Below are 21,726 nucleotides of genomic sequence, written 5' to 3'. Positions count from 1 at the left end.
GGGAAGCATCATTTTCTTGTTTGCTGATGACACAAGACTGGTGACAGATTTGAGTGAGAAATTGCAGAAATTTGTGTCTGAGTTTAGAAGATTGTGTGAAACGAAGAAGTTGGGAGTAAAGTTGAATAAAAACAAGGTAATGAGGTTCAGTAGTGAAGTGGGAGAAGTTAGAGTGAGTATGAATGGAGAAAATTTGGAGGAATAAGAGTATTTTAAACACCTAGGAGTGGACATGGCAGCAGTGGAGCCATGGAAGCAAAAGTGCATCATATTGTGAGTGAGAGGATGAAGATTCTGGGAACACTGAGGAATGTGTGGAAAGAGAGAGGGTGAAAATGGATGTGTTTGAAGGTATACCAATTTCACTTAGGTGTATTTATGTGAAGAAAGGTGTATGTGTTGGAAATGAAATGCTTGAGGACAACATAGGGTGTGAGGTTGTTTGAATGAGTAAGAAATGAAAGGGGTAAAAGAGAGGTTTAGTGGTAAAAAAAGTTTTGTTAAGTCCACCACTCTTATGCCATAAAAGTATTTGTCTGCATCTTTTTTTAGCAAGTTCCTTGCTTAATTTTATGTATGTTCTCTTTTGGTTCTGTCCCTACCTCACTCAAAAAACTGTTTGCTGTCTATGTAATCATTCTGTCTCAAAAACTTAAAAGATGTGAGTAGGTCACCCTTTACTCTTTTCTCTTCCAAGGTGGCCAAATTTAAGGCCTGTATCCTTTCCATGTAACTCAGCCCTCTTAATTCTGATACTGTTTTTGTTACTTTCCTTTGGCTAAACTCCCATATTTATGGGACAGACTGCAAAGAAGGGAGATGTAGGTTTTGAAATTTGAAAAATATTTCTCTCAAAGGTGGTGGCCTGGGAGCAATTTTTAATAGGTCTCTGTTCCTTGCTCTGCCCTCCCCTATCTTGTTTAGTTTTTTCTTTGAAAAACTTTTCTCTGCACTAGCTGTGACTGTTTTATGTTGATGTCCACAATCTGTTACATCAAGGCTGTGAACAGCCAGTAGTCAGAGGGTTGATAATGGAATCCCTATGGAAGTCTGTGACTGGCTGAAGTCAGGCCTGAAACAAACCAGCTTCCACTATGTAGGAGGATAGCAATGGGTAAGGAAAGCCAGTGTCTCCCCACCAGAATGACAGAGGATTAGAAAGGGTTAAAAGGTCTTCACTGTTTTCTAGAGAATATTCTAGAGATTATTTCATGCTTATGGAACATTGCCTCAGAGAGAAAAGGTTTTCCATATTATAAAATGTACATTTTTCACCAGATTTTAAGGGCATGCAATGCAATCTAAAAGTAAGAAGGTCCAGCTTCACAAAAAATTTCTGTTAGTAGCTTCAGTTATTTAGATTGATCACATGAGGGGAAGATAGTATCAACTAGAAACATCATTCTTTCTTTATACCTAGTTTGATAGGCTTTCATATATTGAAGGGAAAACATTGTAACTAGCTACATGAGATGTTTTACCTTAGAAGTAGTCATATGATGAAGTTTGTAAAATTCATGTGGAAATGACCTTTGCATGTCATTGATATGTAGATTTCATTATGCATTGTGGCAAATTAACACTTAAATGCCAGGTGACTAGCAAAAGGTTCCTGTTTTTCATTATCAAATAAAAGCAAGGTGTTATCAGGCTCTACCTGCACAAGGTTACACCATAAGTGAAAAGTAGTGCATCCTTGAGCTGCAGAAGCCTTTAGAGTGGTCCTGGGTAACACTGAGACTCTTTCTTAGTATCTGATCCTGGGGTTTTTATAGAAAATAAGGGACGTACAAAAAAACAAGCTAACATACCTTTTATGTATAAGACTGTAGTAAAGTGCTGAAGCATATGCTTAGATCCTCTGAAGAGGTTGTAGAGAAGTGTGGGAGGAGGATGTGCTCATTTAGATTTTTTATTTCTCATTATGAAATGAAAGGAATGCAGAGAGGATATGTCTAAACAAGACGAAAAAGGGTGGAGAAGGTGTGCTTATTTAGATTTTCTGTATTATGAAATGATAGAATGCTTTGCTCCATAGACTGGAGCAATGATAGAAATACACATAAAAGTAAAGGACTTGTACGAAAATGTGAGCTGAAATACCACGTATGGCTGAAGTATTCATATAGATATCCCAGATAAGTGGTGGAGGAGGGTGTGCATCAGCCATTGCTACAGTCAGAGGTGTCATTGAGTTGCCATTCAGCTGTTCATAAGCTGTTAGTGAGAAAACCATGCAGATTTTATAACATTAGCAGGCATTTAAAAAAAGCCCACCAAGATTAGTGCTGTTCTTACAAAATTTGAGGCTTTCATGGCAGTCAGCAGCAGTCTGAGCATCCTAGCATTTAAAAGTTAGATAAACCATTGGAACTGAAAAGCTAGTAAGAGTATGAAACTACCAGTGTCTGGGCTGTTACAGTAAAACTGTGGAGCAGTGTTTGCTTTCTGTTGTTAGGAAGTTTATAGTCAGAGTATCCTAAACTGCAGCAGGTCATTAAGTATTTTGACTACATGATCTAATGCCTTATGGGAAGTAGGAAATGGTATTTGATTTTGAAACTATGGAGTGTCATGTTGGACCTCAAGAGGAACCTTGACTCACTGAAGTTTGCTTGTTGACTGGCCATAACATTGATTTTTAATACATCTTCCCCTTGCAGAAAGAAATATCCTTGGAATGATGACTTAAGCAAAACCCATTTTCCCATAGGTTCCCATTACATAATTGAAGATACTTTCTTACCCAAAAAGTTTTATCCCAAAGACAATAAAACCAAACTTTAGGTGTAGAAAGCCATTTTCAGGCACGTTTCACTCACCTGCCTCTTCCTACTGTCTCTTCCTTCCCTTTCTGTTGCAGGCCTTGTGGCTTCATATAAGTTTCTTCATAAGATTTTCAAATGTTATTATATGCTACAGGTTTTATATTTGTGGAATAGTACAGTAATGGTGTGAAGAGGTCATTTAATTGTGGCAGAAAATCAACATAGTGCTGAGAAAAAATTGGGTCTTTACAGAATCAGAATTGTTAGAGCCAAATTTATGTCTTTGCTAGATGAATTAGTTCTCCAATTATCAAGTTAAGTTTTAGTGAAATTCTGATAACTGAGCTGTACTTAGACAGCTGTGTGATTTGAAACAGCAGGGTGGTTTTTACCCGAGGAGTTTCAGATATGTCGTAGATTCTCTGAACACTATCCAACACATTTCTGTCTCAGTGCAACCAGGAAAGTAAATCATATAATTAAGAGAAATGCACTGTATGTTTTCACAATCCAAGGCATGAAAACATCAGGACTGAATGTGCTGACCCTGTACATAAGAAGGCGTCTAAGTTGACCAAAGCTTTTCCATGATTATCTTAGTGGTATATTAGTGCATAGACAGTGGATAAGGTATGGAGTGTATTTGTAAAACCAGTGTAAATATCAATGCTTTGCTAGGGGTGGAAGAATGAGTACATGCTCTCTATTGTATGTTTCTTTCCTGGCCTAGATTTTTTATTGTGATCCCTTCAATGGATTTTTTTTTCCCATATGGACTAGATATAGATTGTATTGTATTTGTAATATCATTGAAAAGTATCAGTACTTTGCTAGGGGGGAAGGAGTGTATGCTTTCTGTTGTACATTTTTTCCTGGCATAGATTTTTTAATTGACCCTTTGATGGATGTATATTTTTTCCCTCATGGACTAGTAGGCTGTCAGAGTTGAACTAAAAAATGCTGGGAAAATTATAATATGAATATTTTATAATAGAAAAAAATAATATTTTTTCATTATCAGCCAGTTGGTGCTTATGATTATTTCATCTCTTTTTCAGACTATGCAGAATTTATATTTCTAGGTCTCTTTATATTTGAAATGCTTATAAAAATGTATGCCTTGGGCCCAAGAATATACTTTGAATCATCGTTCAATCGATTTGACTGTGTTGTCATCAGCGGCTCAATATTTGAAGTCGTCTGGACTGCCTTCAAGTCTGGGTCATTTGGTCTGTCAGTGTTGCGAGCCTTGCGTTTACTGAGGATATTTAAAGTTACAAAGTAAGCTCATGTTAATTGTGACAGTTATTTTCTGTAGTTTGACATAATAATCAATATTTTTGTAATGGTATATAAAAGTTACCAAAGTGATGATGTTAGATTATACTCTTCATTCTTTGTTATTATATTTCTTGGTAAGAGGTTAACTAAAGCTTTGAGGAAAGTCATTAGAGAACTGGGATTTTTTATTGAATTATAGTTAAGTAATGTCTGTTTTGTACTTAATGTATATTTCAAGTGAATTAAGAATCATAACCAGAAAGCATATTTTCATCTAATATGAGTAATATAAAAGTTGATTTTGCTCTTGTTTTAAACCTCAGTGGTTCAGATGACTATTTGTGATAAAAAAATTTGAGAAGCCTCATTACAAAAATTTCATTTTAAAGGTACTGGTCATCGCTCCGGAACTTGGTAATCTCATTACTGAGTTCAATGCGTTCCATCATCTCACTGTTGTTCCTGCTCTTCCTGTTCATCCTCATCTTCGCACTCTTAGGGATGCAGCTCTTTGGTGGCTCCTTCAATTTCCCTGAAGAGACACCTTTAGCTAACTTTAACACCTTCTCTATAGCACTACTCACTGTATTTCAGGTGAGTTATTGTCATAAAGATAATTATGTCATTTTTAGATGAGTATGTTAATACAAAATGTTGAATTTTATTTCAGAACCAGTGAACCATGCAGGCTATTTTTTTTTTTTTTTTGCAACTATTGAGGTGAAAAATGACAACTTGTGCAGATCTCAAGAAATTCAACATTAGTACCATCCACTCCTTCCATCTTGCCACATTTAATTGTATTCAAAGCTCTCACACCCCTTCTCTGTTCACCAAACTACTTCCCATGACACTCACACATTGCAAACCTCTCTGACCCAAACACCCTACATTTACCACCATGTTATCAAATTCCTTCAACAGTCCTTAAAAAATACTTCCGCATGCCAGCTGTGCTTTCCTATAAACCTTCTTTTCCTCATCCACATAACTTGCTTTGTTTGCTCTCACCATTTGCCATTCTACACCCAGTCTCTCCTAGTATTTCTTCTCACATGTTTTCTTTCCAAGCTCACTTAATTTCACCACCCTCCTCTCTCTCACTCATATAATTTTCTCTTCCAAAAGCTGCTACAAATCTTCACCTTTACCAGGTAATGATCATACATCCCACCAGCTGCCTCTCAGAACACATTCATATCCAAGAGTCTTTTTTTTTACATTTATTAGTTAATATACAATCTTGTAATGCCCTCTTACTATCTTTTCTGCTCATCCCCATGTAATTACATACATCCATCTTTTCAAACAAGGGAGAATGGTTTGGTGAAGAGAAAAGAGGTAGCGAAAGCTTTGCAGAAAATAAAATCCAGCAAGTTGGCTGCTTTGGATGGTATCACAGTAGAATTTATTGGAAAAGGGGGTGACTGTGTTGTTGATTGGTTGGTAAGGATATTCAATGTATGTATGGACAATGGTGAAGTGCTTGAGGATTGGTGGAATGCATGTGTAATACCATTGTACAGAGTCAAAGAGGATAATGGTGAGTGTTCAAACTACAGAGGCATAAGTTTGTTGAGTACTCCTGGGAAATTATAAGTGAGGGTATTGATTGATGGTGAAGCCATGTACAGAGCATCAGATTGGGGAAGAGCAGTATGGTTTCAGAGGTGGTAGAGAATATGTGGATCTGGTGTTTGCTTTGAAGAATGAATGTAAGAAATACATAGAATAACAAATGGATTTGTATGTAGCATTTAAGGATCTGGAGAAGGCATAAAATTGGGTTGATAGAGATGCTTTGTGGAAGGTTTCAAGAGTGTATTGTGTGGGAGGCAAGTTGCTAGAAGCAGTGAAAAGTTTTTACCAAATATGTAACACATGTGTATGAGTAGGAAGAGAGAAAAGTGATTGGTTCCCAGTGAATGTTGGTTTGCGGCAGGGGTGTGTGATGCCCCATGGTTGTTTGATTTGTTTATGATGGGGTGGTTAAGGAGGTAAATGCTGAAGTTTTGGAGAGAGGGATGAGTTTGTAGTCTTTTGTGAATAAGAGGGCCTAGGAAGTGAGTCAGTTGTTGTTCGCTGATGATACAGCTCTAGTGGCTGATTTGTTGGTGAAACTGCAGAGGTTGGTGACTTAGTTTGAAAAAGTATGTGAAAGGAAAAGTTGAGAGTAAATATGAATAAGAGCAAGGTTATTAGGTTCAGCAGGGTTGAGGGACAAGTTAAGTGGGATGGAAGTTTGAATGGAGAAAAACTGGAGGAAGTGAAGTGTTTCAGATATCTGGGAGTGGACTTAGCAGTGAATGGAACCATGGAAGCAGAAGTGAGTCACAGGGTGGGGGACGGGGCTAAGGTTCTGGGAGTGATGAAGAATGTGTGGAAGGAGAGAACATTATCTCGGAGAGCAAAACTGGGTATGATTGAAGGAATAGTGGTTCCAACAATGTTATATGGTTGCAATGCATGGGCTATAGATAGGGGTGTATGGAGGAGGGTGGATGTGTTGGAAATGAAATGGTTGAGGACAACACGTGGTGTGAGGTGGTTTGATCCAGTAAGTAATGTAAAGGTAAGAGAGGTGTGCAGAAATAAAAATAGTATGGTTCACAGAGCGGAAGAGGGTGTGTTGAAATGGTGTGGACATATGGAGAGAATGAGTGAGGAAAGATTGACAAAGAGGATATATATGTTGAAGGTGGAGGGAGGAAGGAGAAGCCAGAGACCAATTTGGAGGTGGAAAAATGGAGTGAAAAAGATTTTGAGCAATTGGGGCCTGAACATACAGGAGGGTGAGGGGCATGCTAGGAATAAAGTGAATTGGAATGATGTGGTATACCGGGGTCGATGTGGTGTCAATGGACTGAACCAAAGCATGTGAAGCATCTGGGGTAAACCATGGAAAGTTTTGTGAGGTCTGGATGTGGAAAGGGAGCCATGGTTTCGGTGCATTTACACATGACAGCTAGAGAATGAGTGTGAACAAATGTGGCCTTTTTTGTCTGTTTTCCTGGTGCTGCCTAATTCAGACAGGGGATGGCAATGCTGTTTTTCTGTTGGGTGGGATGGTGTCAGGAATGGATGAAGGCAAGCAGGTATGAATATGTACATGTTTATGTATGTAATGTCTGCGTATGTGTCCTCAAACATTTCACTTCCAACATATCCACCCTCCTCCACACAACCCTATCTATAGCCCATGCCTTACAACCATATAACATTGTTGGAACTACAAATCCTTCAAACATACCCATTTTTGCTCTCCAAGGTAACATTCTGTCCTTCCACACATTCTTCATTGCTCTCAGAACCTTCGTCCCCTCCCCCGCCCTATAACTCTCTTTCACTTCCATGGTTTCATTTGCTGCTAAATCCTTTCCCAGATATCTAAAACACTTCATTTCCTTCAGTTTTTCTTCATTTAAACTTACATCCCAGTTATTATATTCAGTATATTTAGCACAGGGAGTTTAGTAAAGCTCTCCATGATTTATGTAACCTTGATCATTTTAGACATTCTTAGCACTATGATTTGTTTAATCAAATGAATTGGAATTGATAAGTATGTGTATGCTTAGCGGTATTGTGTGATGTTTATGTTCCGTTTTTTATTCAAAAGAAATTCATATTTTCAAGAAATTTAGCATATACTCTTTGATTAATTATTTCTTTAGTTTGTTTGTCGTCATGAGAATATGATTTTTCTCATGCACCAAAAGCTTATCATCACCTTCATTCTTAAACAAAAAGTTGTATGGTCTTACAGATCCTAACAGGTGAGGACTGGAATGAAGTGATGTACCAGGGGATTGCATCTCAGGGTGGTACAAAGTCTGGTATGATCTACAGTTTGTACTTCATCATCCTGGTGATATTTGGTAACTACACTCTCCTCAATGTCTTCTTGGCTATTGCTGTTGATAACTTGGCCAATGCACAAGAGCTCACAGCTGCTGAGGAGGAACAGGAGGAAGAGGATAAGGAGGTCAGTGTCAGGAAGGACAGCTTTTTTATAAGTATATATGATAGTTAAGATCTAAGTGAAAGGTTTGGGTAACTCACTCCCAAATGACAGTGTGTAATATAGAACTGTTGTAAAAAGAAAGGGAAAAAGAATCATGAAGTTTAGGAAAAGTTGAATGAAATTACTCTTATGGTTTTAAATGATGGTTCTTTAAATCTCTTTTAAGGTTTCAAAAGTTACAGTGTCATTTGTATTTGTTCATATAGGTATTAAGGACAGGAAATTTAGCTTGTTTATCATATGGTAGGGCTCTTAATGAATGTAGTGCTAAGACTCATGATTGAATGTTGTATGACGCAGTGCTAGGAAAGGTAGCAGGAGAGGAGTTAAACCACAGACTTTCATTGATATTCCCTTACTGACACAAATGTAATATTTTATGGCATTGATTGAAAGTTATGAATCCCTTCCAAGAGTAACTGTGAGCTATGACTCTTCTTGGCACATTACTCATAGAACATTTTAAGAAAATGTTCCTATCCTCATCTTACATACTGTTGCTTGACATATATGCAACTGATATGATATTTTCAAACGTATCACTCTCACATTAATAACCCAGCTCAGTTACATTTGCAGTCTACTATTGATTCAAACCCCAAACCCAATATCAGGATTCCCTCAGCTTTGTTTACATAATCATTTCTGTTATCAAAGAAAGTCTTATATCTCACTTCATCTCAGTCATAAGTTCCATGATGCTTTAATTCAGTCATGCAAATACCTTACACATATAGATGACTCATCCTGAAAATGTCTGCCACTTCCATCACCTATATTAATACATCATCTGTTTATCTAACTTTCTATTCAACTGTATGAATCTTGTCATAGATGACTACAGACAGGTCGCCTATGTTGTAGGTCACAAGAACCTTTTATGAGAAATCAGCCACTAAACCATGCAGGCTGGAAAAGGGGTAAGAATGCCAGATTCCTGGAATGGGCTTCTTGCCTGGTTTACCACCTGTAAAATGTTTCAGTTTTGTTTAAAACTCATTAAGTAGCATTCATATATATTAGAATGATAAAGGAAGATGTTTCTTATAAAAGTGTAGACTGAAAAATTTTAATAAGTATCCCTGGGGATAGGGGATTAAGAATACTTCCCACGTATTCCCTGCGTGTCGTAGAAGGCGACTAAAAGGGGAGGGAGCGGGGGGCTGGAAATCCTCCCCTCTCGTTTTTTTTTTTTTTTTTTTTTTTTTTTTTTTTTTTTTCCCAAAAGAAGGAACAGAGAATTGGGCCAGGTGAGGGTATTCCCTCAAAGGCCCAGTCCTCTGTTCTTAATGCTACCTCGCTAACGCGGGAAATGGCGAATAGTATAAAAGAAAAAGAAAGATTTATAAACTTCCATGGGTAGGGTAATCCATGCTATATATACAGTATTCCAAGTTGAAATGAAATTCATCATTGTTGGTCATACTTCTCTGTTACTTTTAAGAAAGGATTAGAGCACTCTTGTATTTTGTGAGAGGGAGAAAATAGTATTTTTTCTAAGAAATTCATTTAGGATCCAGGAAATTCTCACTATTCTGAGGACTGGATATACTTTGTAATAAACATGCTATCTTTTTCACCTTTGTAATTGCAATATCAAATGGCAAGAGGAACTATTTGGTCAGTTAAAGCTTTAAACCTTAGATGATGGTGAATAAGAAGTTTTTTAAGACTCATAAGTTTCCTCATCAGTTTCATCCATTTCATCAGTATTCAGGTCATGAATTGATCCAAGTTTAAAGGGGTGCAACACACAATACATGAGCACAAGGGCTGTGGTGCTCATCAGGGCAGCCCATACTTAAAATAAACACTAAGTCATATGGGGTGTCATAATTTCAGACACTTTAGATATTCATGCAGAGCCAGTGAGAATACTAAAACTACTTTTAAGAAAGCTGGTCTGCAGAATATGATGTACAGCAATATGAGCACCCTGATATTAGTGCCTCCAGTACTGATACTGAAAGAACAAGCTGAAATTCATTTAGAATGATCCATGTGTTTATTTCTGTGGTATAGAACCCTTTTATCAGAGGGCTATATTTACATTCTGTTCAAGTACAGTAGTTACTGAAGTAGTCAGTTGAAAAATAAATCATTGTGATACGATTGATCTCTTATATCCTGCTGGGACATTATTTGATTCCACCTGCTTGTGGTTACTCTGCAAGTGAAAAGTTTCTCTTGACAGGAGGGAGTACAGTCATATAGAAATTCTCATTCCAAGGGAGTCCTTAACTTCCCTGCCATTGGAAGTAGTGCAGCCTTAAAGCTGCAGGAGCCCTTCAGAGAAAGGGGTCCTTGGTTTATATAATGTTGATATCTTGCCGGTAACAAGGCTTGTGTTTTGCTATTGTCTCTTAGTAACAGACCAAGAAGAAATTATGACACCACCACCATTTATGAGTGTGTCCCTTAGAGTTTTGAGACCTCCAAAATAAAATATATTTTTTTTTTTTTTTGCTTTGTCGCTGTCTCCCGCGTTTGCGAGGTAGCGCAAGGAAACAGATGAAAGAAATGGCCCAACCCACCCCCATACACATGTATTTACATACGTTCACACACGCAAATATACATACCTACACAGCTTTCCATGGTTTACCCCAGACGCTTCACATGCCCTGATTCAATCCACTGACAGCACGTCAACCCCGGTATACCACATTGATCCAATTCACTCTATTCCTTGCCCTCCTTTCACCCTCCTGCATGTTCAGGCCCCGATCACACAAAATCTTTTTCACTCCATCTTTCCACCTCCAATTTGGTCTCCCACTTCTCGTTCCCTCCACCTCCGACACATATATCCTCTTGGTCAATCTTTCCTCACTCATTCTCTCCATGTGCCCAAACCATTTCAAAACACCCTCTTCTGCTCTCCCAACCACGCTCTTTATATTTCCACACATCTCTCTTACCCTCACGTTACTTACTCGATCAAATCACCTCACACCACACATTGTCCTCAAACATCTCATTTCCAGCACATCCATCCTCCTGCGCGCAACTCTATCCATAGCCCACGCCTCGCAACCATACAACATTGTTGGAACCACTATTCCTTCAAACATACCCATTTTTGCTTTCCGAGATAATGTTCTTGACTTCCACACATTCTTCAAGGCTCCCAGGATTTTCGCCCCCTCCCCCACCCTATGATCCACTTCCGCTTCCATGGTTCCATCCGCTGCCAGATCCACTCCCAGATATCTAAAACACTTTACTTCCTCCAGTTTTTCTCCATTCAAACTTACCTCCCAATTGACTTGACCCACAACCCTACTGTACCTAATAACCTTGCTCTTATTCACATTTACTCTTAACTTTCTTCTTTCGCACACTTTACCAAACTCAGTCACCAGCTTCTGCAGTTTCTCACATGAATCAGCCACCAGCGCTGTATCATCAGCGAACAACTACTGACTCACTTCCCAAGCTCTCTCATCCCCAACAGACTTCATACTTGCCCCTCTTTCCAAAACTCTTGCATTTACCTCCCTAACAACCCCATCCATAAACAAATAAAACAACCATGGAGACATCACACACCCCTGCCGCAAATCTACATTCACTGTATATTTATATTATGTATTATTCATAGATTAGAGATGAATTTCTGTGATTCATTTGGCCTTGTAATTATTCTCAGGGCCTGTCTAACAGGGTTACCTCATTGATTGTGTGTCTTATCATGATTTATGAAGCATATTGTTGCATCTTCTATCTCTGCCCATTCAGGTTGTTGAAACTGCAGCCCACAAATATACATTTCTACCACTATATACTAGTTTGTCTAGTGCAATTTTGCCACAGAACAGTCCATAGCATGTCCAATGTTTCAACCAAAGTACTAAGCAGTTTTGAGCCACAGTTGTTGACAAAGTTTCCTCTTTTATTGATTGCACCTTTTGATACCAGCAATAATGCTTTCCAGAATCTTCCAAGTCTGTTATGGCGATAGAAAACTATGTTCAAGTGCAATTAGGAAACCATGTCTCCAGGATTTCCGAAGTATAATTTATGATATATCTGATCTGTCTTCATTTTGTAGAGTATAGCCTCTTTGCTGCTGTCATTCCCAGTAGTTCAGGGTTTTAAGCAGCATTATGGGCTGTAACAAGTCTTTACATGAATTCTAACTCTGATTATATTTGAGTATTAGTGCTTTGAAGAACTTAAAAACTGGTTCTTCCATTCTTTCCTTGAAGGTTCATTGATTTTAGTCTGCTGATTTTCTTTAAAGAGATAACAGTTGTTCTTTGATATTTGCTGAAGGTTAGGCCATCAGGCATTATTACCATGAGATCTCTTACATTTATCTTTTTTCCATGCTACAATGGTAATTGTTTCTGTATGGTATTTTGTGGTTTATTATTTCTCCATTTCCACACACTGTCTCAAAGTCTAATACAGATGAGATTTTCTTACGTATTCTGGTATCACCTACAAAAGATATACAGCCATCAGCTTCCATGGAAAACAAACTGTTCTTGAACAAGTCAGAGCCATCAGAATCTTTTTAACAACTGCCAGTTATAATGGAATGTGTTTTTCCATTTAATGCTACTGGGAAAAGAAATTTAGAGAACTTGTTAAGAGTGCCTATACTCTCTTTCCATCCCCAACTCTCATACTTCTGAGCCACAGGTCAATGCTGGTCACTGAGAAAGTTAAAGAGGAAGAAACTGGTATAGTGGGGCAGTACCTTCTTGCAAGTACCTACGAGATTTTGCCTTAGGTAGGGCTGGCACCTTGCACTTATAGTGTATTTTGTTTGATTCACATTGCAATTGCCCTTGAATGCCACATAGCCATAGTTATCACTTTTAAATTCATAGGGTATTTTCTTCAGTTAGCTGTCTAATTTTCATTTAAAGGTTTCATTGTTTATTCCAGATGAATATCGTATATTGTTAGGTGAAACATTGAAGTCTCTACATTTTTTGGGGGGGAGGGGAACTTTTATATATTTCTTCTGAGTTTCTTGACTTTGTTTTTATGAGGGAGAGAGAATAGATAGACAAGAACAGTAATAAGCAGTATGAAATATAGATTAAACAGTTAGATAGAACAGATATCACTGGAACATATGATAAATGTGAATCAGTTATTATTGGATATCATCATGGTATTACATGTCTGGTATGTTCCTAGGAACCCTGCTGAAAATGTTAATGGTAATTGGATATGTGGAATATGTTCATCAGTAGGTGTATGTGTTTATTCATGTACACCCTGCATTAAGATGTCTGTAGGCTAGAGATACAATGGGTTAGTTGTGTATTATTGATATGTTTGTAGCAAGAAAGTTGATTTGAATGTGGTATTTATGGGTCTGGAAAAAGCAGGTTGATAGAGATACTTTGTGGAAGGTATTACAGATATATCTGGTGTGGGAGGAAAGCTATCAGAAGCAGTGAGAAGATTTTGTCAAGGAGTAAGGCATGTATACAAGTAGGTAGAATTCTTATCTACCTACATACAAATACGTATGGTGAGATTTTGCCATGGCAGCAGGGCTAGTGTTTTGCACTCACCACTTAACTTGTATGTTAAAGAATGATGTATTGTTTTTAGCCATTAGTCTTATCTTCTTCAGAATGTTTCTGTGGTTACTCTTAAATTTCTGAGATCACCCTGAATAACATTAGGTAATCATTCCAACTTCTTTGCTGGGCATTCGTGTATCTTTCTCATATAGCTTTTTTGTATGTTTCCAGGAATCACTCTTTACTTAATGACTGTATTGTTTTTTGCTTGGTTGCTTTTTGATTCAGACCGTTGGTTTTTATTCCCTCTGTTTATTGACAAGCTTATATTACCATATTTATTTCCTCTCAAGATTCAAGACTGTAGGTCTCTAGTTCTTTTAGTTGTTCATGGTAATTCATGTGCTCCATTCCATTTATCATATTTGTGAAATGTTTCTATATTCTCTCTATTTTGTTTGGTTCAGTCTGTTTTTACTGGTGACTGCACAAATGAGTAGTCGTCAAGTGTACTTATTATTCATATGTTGATAATTTTTATCATTGTCTGTCTCTTGTTGAAGTTGCTCTTGGTATAATTTGTTTTGAAAGCACTACCTTTTCAATATGTTCCTTGAGTTCAGATTTATCAATGATAATTACTCTCAAATCTCTTGACATTTGCTTTGCTCTCCAATTTCTTATCCTTTAGGACCTCTGCATATAAGCAGGGTGAATGATTCCGGGTGAAGGTGGATCAGCAGTAAGTTTGTGTGATGTCACCATTGCTGTTAAATTTGTGTATGGATAGGGTGGTGATGGAGTTAAATACAAAGATCTTGGAGAGAAGGACATTTATGCAGTCTGTTGGTGTGTGGGTGCCTGGGAGGTAATTCAGTTATTTTTACTGATGACTATAGTGCTGGAGTAGGTAGTAGTCGGTAGACAGCTACCAACCAGGGTACATCACTGTCACTACCCACCTAGGTATTGGGAGGGTTACTGATGGCTGCATAGTGAGCCAGCATCTTAGTGGTTGTCAAGTTGCACTACTCTGACCCAGGTAGTTGTCTTTTCTTTTACCCTTACCCACATATGGACTGCTGATATTCTCTCCACAAACATAGAACCTCTCTGTTGTGCAGAGCACTTGAAAGCACTTAACTCACATGACTCATTCTTTGTAACTGTAAAATTTTCTGTGGTAAGTGCTTTGCACTACCCTGCATTTTGTTAAAATGGTAGGGGCAATAGATAGAAGTAGTAGGTAAAACATTTGGCAGGAACATTAGGCAGAAATATCAGGTAGAAGTAGTGGGTATGAACATTAGGTGGGAGCATTTGGTAGAAATAGTAGGTTTGAACATTTGACAGGAACGTTAAGTAAACACAATGTGGAAGCAGTCAATGGGAGTATTAGGTAGATTCCTTTGAAAGCACTGCATTAGAGTTGCCCGCTGCCAGTAACATGGTAGGGCACTAAAGCTGAGAAGAGGGTGAATAAGTTGGAAATGAAATGTTTAAGAACAGTATCTAATGTGAGGAAGGTTGATTGGATGAGTAATGATTGGGTATAATAGAGGTAAGGTAATAAGAAGAGTATGGTTGAAAGAGCTGAATGGTGTGAGCTAAAATGGTTTTGAAAAATGGAGAGAATGATGAAGAGAGGTTAACACAGAGGTTATGATATCGATGGGAAGGGACAAGGAGAAGGGGACACCAAATTGGAGATGAAAGGTAAAAGGGAATAAGTTGTAAGTGCTCAGAGCCTGATTATGCAAGAAATAGTGATATGGAGTAATGTAGTATATAGAGAGGGATGTGCTGTCAGTGATGTAAACTAGGGCACATGAAGCAGCTGGGAGAAACCACATTATAGGTCTGGGGCCTTGTTATTATTACATATTTGTGAAAACCTCTTTGCACTGTATGGAGAGGGAGTCTTACACTCATTGGGCCTTTCTCTTGAACAATCTGTACAGTCATACAGTGTCTTAAATTTTTGTTTGCTGTCTTTATTAACCATGTTCTTTGTCAGTCTCTTCCATTCATCCACTGTTCCTGTACTGTAAGAATATTTTTTACACCCTTATGTACAAAGGTTTTACTGAATTTCAAGTTATGTCCTGTGGTTGCTCTAATTCTACATTACTCAAAGTACTATCCACTGTACCCACCGTCGATCTTCTATCTACCTATCTCTCTCTCTATTTATTTATACCTCTGGTTCCTGTTCCCTCCGGAAACTCTCATCAAGGAGTGGCCACAACAAGAGTCTCCACTTATCCTTGTCCCTACATACCTTCCTCACATACACCACTCCATGCATTCTTCCACCATTTCTCTCCCTTCAATGTTTCTCCACCCTATTTTCCCATGTCATGGGTGCTCTCCCTCTCACACCAACCCCTTTAATTGTACTATTGTACACTCTCCTTGTAAACTCCCAGTTTTGCACTCTTGATCAGTTTACCCCTTACTCTTCTTTCTTATGTAGGATATGAATAGCTTGCTGAAAATTTCCTTATCCATATACTTGAAAGTTATGCAAACATTTGCCAGCAGAGTATTTGTCTCCTTGATTATTCTTTTAATGTGGGACCTGGTGACAGGTTAGGGACAGTGTCAACTCCTAAATCCCTCTCACACATAATCCTGAAGCACAATTTCTGCTTGGTAATAGTCATAATGAAGCCAATCTTTGTTTTATCCCATCCTCATGACTTTACATTTGCTCAGATTGATTTCTTCATCCACGTTTCAGACCAACTTTGGAGTCTGTTTAGATGCCGTTGTACCCTGATGCAATCCTCACCAATTTTCACTTCCATCATGACCTTAATATCATATACAAACATATTCAGGTAGGGTTCCATACTTCAGGCAAGTTATTGATATAGATGGATAGGGTACTGGGGTTTTGTTGCATTACACATGACCACTAGAGAATGGATGTTCATGAATGATGCCTTTTTTGTATATGTGTTCCTGACACTACCTCACTAATGTGGGAAACAGTAAACAGTTATAAGAGAAAGAAGGAGAAAGTCTCTGGTTAGAAAATTATGATAGATAGTTTGACTAATGTGAGGTCTGTGAGAGGATCTTGTGGGGCCTACAATAACCATAATATGTATGGTAGTCATCTATTTTAGATGGTCTAGATATAGGACTGTTAATGAAAAAGTATTGAGGGTTAGATTGTAGAAGTTGAAGAATGGCAATCTAAAAAGCAGAGATATAGATGAAAAGCATGCTTTAACATATGTTACCACCAGGATCTTTGGTACTGTAGTCATAGGTTATGGAAAGAGAGGAACAACATAGTGGAATAAAGATTTAATTGAGTTGATTGATACAGATAAATGAAAAGAAGAGAAATTGTAGGAAGCTAAATTATGATGAATACAGTGCAATGATTGAAAAGTATAGCATCTTGAAGAAGAAAAAGTTATACACAAATAAAAGATAAGAAGATGAGGATCTTGGAAGATTACTGAAGAATTAGGGGAGAATAACAGGCTGTATTGGAAGGAGGTATATTAGAGTAGAAGCATGATTATTTAAAAAGTGAGGGTGCATATGATGAGTCTGGGAGATTCCTTGTGACAAAGTGGGCATTATGAAAGGTGGAAAGAATAGTTTAAATGAGCTGATGAAAGATGAGAAGAGTGGTGTGAAGAACTAATTGGGAATAATAATAAATGATATAGAACAAGTGGATAGTCATATGCTAGGATTAAAGGTCAGGAAAAGGTATGGGGAAGAAGACATTACAAATATGTTGATGTAAAGAATGGAAATCACTTAAAATCGATGTATTGTGGAGTAGAAGTGAAATTATAGTTTGGAAATTGTGTATGAAACTTTGAAAAAGTACTCTGTTGCAAAATTTATACTGCTCTGTGCATAATTACTTACTTGTTGTTGCAGGAGTCCTTTCTATCTTTATTAGGCTCCTGTAGCACTCAGGAAACTGGACATGTCCACTAGTTGGGACCACAGGTCATAGTGTTTTAATGTGTGTGCACCTTGGGCACTTGGGTAGTATGTACTCTATAGATGCTGTATATAAATGTCTGATAAATACCATGAAATATGTGTTTAGAATAGTTAGTCTGGTACATTTTTAAAAAAAACTGGTTTTTCATTTACTCCAAAATTCATGAATACTTTCTCTTGTCTCTTGTTTCCCTTTCGTTAATTTTTCTATATTTCATTTAAGGCCTGGCTTTGATCTGGATTTTTGTCTGTGATTGGAGGCCCAAACATAAAATAGAAAAAATATATTGTAAGATTATTCTTCATCATGCTCAGTGAAACTGTGAATACCTTGTAAGTGAGATTTAAGATGGATTTTGAGAAGGAAAAGATATATAGACCAAATTTTTGCCCAGAAGCAAGTAGTAAAGAAAAACGTATAGAAAAGTATATGTACAGAACTTACTGATTTAGAGAGGGCACATGATAAAGTTAACAGGAAAGGACTATGGAAAGTTCTGACTCTCTGAAGTTCACAGAAGATTCCATAACGGAATATATCAATTATTGTATGCAGGTGATGCTTTTCTTTAAGCTAAATCGTAGGATGATTCTATCTATCTATCTTTTTATGTCATACATGTTCACCATTTCCCACAATAGCAAGGTAGCATAGCGTGAGGGACAGAGGACTGAGCCTCAGAGGGAAAATCCTCACTTGGCCCCCTTCTCTCTTCCTTTTTTTGAAAAGAAAAACTGGAGGGGAGGATTTTCAGCCCTGTGCTCCCACCCTTTTTAGTTGCCTTCTACAACACACAGGGAATTCGTGTGAAGTATTCTTTCTCCCCTGTCCCCAGGGATAATCTATCTATCCATCTATCTGTCTATATCTCTGATACCTGTTCCCTCTGGGAACTTCCATCAAGGGGTGGCCACAGCAAAACAGTCTCCACTTATTCCTGTCCTTACATTCTCCCCCTTGCATACACCATTCCATGTATTCTTCCACCATTTCTCTCTCCAATGCTCATTCAGTGTGTTTCCAGTTTTTCTCCATTCAAACTCACCTCCCAATTGACTTGACCCTCAACCCTACTGTACCTAATAACCTTGCTCTTATTCACATTCATTTTAACTTTCTTCTTCCACACACTTTACCAAACTCAGTCACCAGCTTCTGCAGTTTCTCACATGAATCAGCCACCAGCGCTGTATCATCAGCGAACAACAACTGACTCACTTCCCAAGCTCTCTCATCCCCAACAGACTTCATACTTGCCCCCTTTCCAAAACTCTTGCATTCACCTCCCTAACAACCCCATCCATAAACAAATTAAACAACCATGGAGACATCACACACCCCTGCCGCAAACCTACATTCACTGAGAACCAATCACTTTCCTCTCTTCCTACACGTACACATGCCTTACATCCTCGATAAAAACTTTTCACTGCTTCTAACAACTTGCCTCCCACACCATATATTCTTAATACCTTCCACAGAGCATCTCTATCAACTCTATCATATGCCTTCTCCAGATCCATAAATGCTACATACAAATCCATTTGCTTTTCTAAGTATTTCTCACATACATTCTTCAAAGCAAACACCTGATCCACACCTCCTCTACCACTTCTGAAACCATACTGCTCTTCCCCAATCTGATGCTCTGTACATGCCTTCACCCTCTCAATCAATACCCTCCCATATAATTTGCCAGGAATACTCAACAAACTTATACCTCTGTAATTTGAGCACTCACTTTTATCCGCTTTGCCTTTGTACAATGGCACTATGCACGCATTCCGCCAATCCTCAGGCACCTCACCATGAGTCATACACACATTAAATAACCTTACCAACCAGTCAACAATACAGTCACCCCCTTTTTTAATAAATTCCACTGCAATACCATCCAAACCTGCTGCCTTGCCGGCTTTCATCTTCCGCAAAGCTTTTACTACCTCTTCTCTGTTTACCAACTCATTTTCCCTAACCCTCGCACTTTGCACACCACCTCGACCAAAACACCCTATATCTGCCACTCTATCATCAAACACATTCAACAAACCTTCAAAATACTCACTCCATCTCCTTCTCACATCACCACTACTTGTTATCACCTCCCCATTTGCACCCTTCACTGAAGTTCCCATTTGCTCCCTTGTCTTATGCACTTTATTTACCTCCTTCCAGAACATCTTTTTATTCTCTCTAGAATTTAATGATACTCTCTCACCCCAACTCTCATTTGCCCTTTTTTTCATCTCTTGCACCTTTCTCTTGACCTCCTGTCTCTTTCTTTTATACGTCTCCCACTCAATTTCATTTTTTCCTTGCAAAAATCGTCCAAATGCCTCTCTCTTCTTTTTCACTAATACTCTTACTTCTTCATCCCACCACTCACTACCCTTTCTAATCAACCCACCTCCCACTCTTCTCATGCCACAAGCATCTTTTGCGCAATCCATCACTGATTTCCTAAATACATCCCATTCCTCCCCCCACTCTCCTTACTTCCATTGTTCTCACCTTTTTCCATTCTGTACTCAGTCTCTCCTGGTACTTCCTCACACAAGTCTCCTTCCCAAGCTCACTTACTCTCACCACCCTCTTCACCCCAACATTCACTCTTCTTTTCTGAAAACCCCTACAAATCTTCACCTTAGCCTCCACAAGATAATGATCAGACATCCCTCCAGTTGCACCTCTCAGCACATTAACATCCAAAAGTCTCTCTTTTGCGCGCCTGTCAATTAACACGTAATCCAATAACGCTCTCTGGCCATCTCTCCTACTTACATAAGTATACTTATGTATATCTCGCTTTTTAAACCAGGTATTCCCAATCATCAGTCCTTTTTCAGCACATAAATCTATAAGCTCTTCACCATTTCCATTTACAACACTGAACACCCCATGTATACCAATTATTCCCTCAACTGCCACATTACTCACCTTTGCATTCAAATCACCCAACACTATAACCCGGTCTCGTGCATCAAAACCACTAACACATTCATTCAGCTGCTCCCAAAACACTTGCCTCTCATGATCTTTCTTCTCATGCCCAGGTGCATATGCACCAATAATCACCCATCTCTCTCCATCAACTTTCAGTTTTACCCATATTAATCGAGAATTTACTTTCTTACATTCTATCACATACTTCCACAACTCCTGTTTCAGGAGTACTGCTACTCCTTCCCTTGCTCTTGTCCTCTCACTAACCCCTGACTTTACTCCCAAGACATTCCCAAACCACTCTTCCCCTTTACCCTTGAGCTTCGTTTCACTCAGAGCCAAAACATCCAGGTTCCTTTCCTCAAACATACTACCTATCTCCCCTTTTTTCACATCTTGATTACATCCACATACATTTTTTTTTTTTTTTTTTTTTTTTTTTTTTCAAAAAAAGGAACAGAGAAGGGGGCCAGGTGAGGATATTCCCTCTAAGGCCCAGTCCTCTGTTCTTAACGCTACCTCGCTGACGCGGGAAATGGCGAATAGTATGAAAGAAAGAAAGAATATATATGTATATATATATTTTTTTTTTTTTTTTTTTTTTTTTTTTTATACTTTGTCGCTGTCTCCCGCGTTTGCGAGGTAGCGCGAGGAAACAGACGAAAGAAATGGCCCAACCCCCATACACACGTACATACACACGTCCACACACGCAAATATACATACCTACACAGCTTTCCATGGTTTACCCCAGACGCTTCACATGCCTTGATTCAATCCACTGACAGCACGTCAACCCCTGTATACCACATCGCTCCAATTCACTCTATTCCTTGCCCTCCTTTCACCCTCCTGCATGTTCAGGCCCCGATCACACAAAATCTTTTTCACTCCATCTTTCCACCTCCAATTTGGTCTCCCTCTTCTCCTCGTTCCCTCCACCTCCGACACATATATCCTCTTGGTCAATCTTTCCTCACTCATTCTCTCCATGTGCCCAAACCATTTCAAAACACCCTCTTCTGCTCTCTCAACCACGCTCTTTTTATTTCCACACATCTCTCTTACCCTTACGTTACTTACTCGATCAAACCACCTCACACCACACATTGTCCTCAAACATCTCATTTCCAGCACATCCATCCTCCTGCGCACAACTCTATCCATAGCCCACGCCTCGCAACCATACAACATTGTTGGAACCACTATTCCTTCAAACATACCCATTTTTGCTTT

General features: G+C 38.5%; 1 protein-coding gene across 4 annotated transcripts in view; it reads left to right on the top strand.

Moving 5' to 3' along the window:
• Window positions 1–21,726, top strand: part of cac (calcium voltage-gated channel subunit cacophony) — a 1,845,957-nt gene that overhangs the window by 689,413 nt on the left and 1,134,818 nt on the right. For all 4 annotated transcript variants that reach the window (XM_071696567.1, XM_071696568.1, XM_071696569.1 and 1 more), the window contains 3 exons: window positions 3,827–4,049; window positions 4,439–4,643; window positions 7,816–8,034. In XM_071696567.1, the coding sequence (XP_071552668.1) occupies window positions 3,827–4,049; window positions 4,439–4,643; window positions 7,816–8,034 (647 nt within the window). The remainder of the gene's footprint in view (window positions 1–3,826; window positions 4,050–4,438; window positions 4,644–7,815; window positions 8,035–21,726) is intronic.

The sequence above is a fragment of the Panulirus ornatus genome, chromosome 59 (genome assembly GCF_036320965.1).
Source record: "Panulirus ornatus isolate Po-2019 chromosome 59, ASM3632096v1, whole genome shotgun sequence".
Lineage (NCBI taxonomy): Eukaryota > Metazoa > Arthropoda > Malacostraca > Decapoda > Palinuridae > Panulirus > Panulirus ornatus.
The sequence above is the reverse complement of the archived record's forward strand: the minus strand, read 5'-3'. Positions and strand labels throughout refer to the sequence as shown.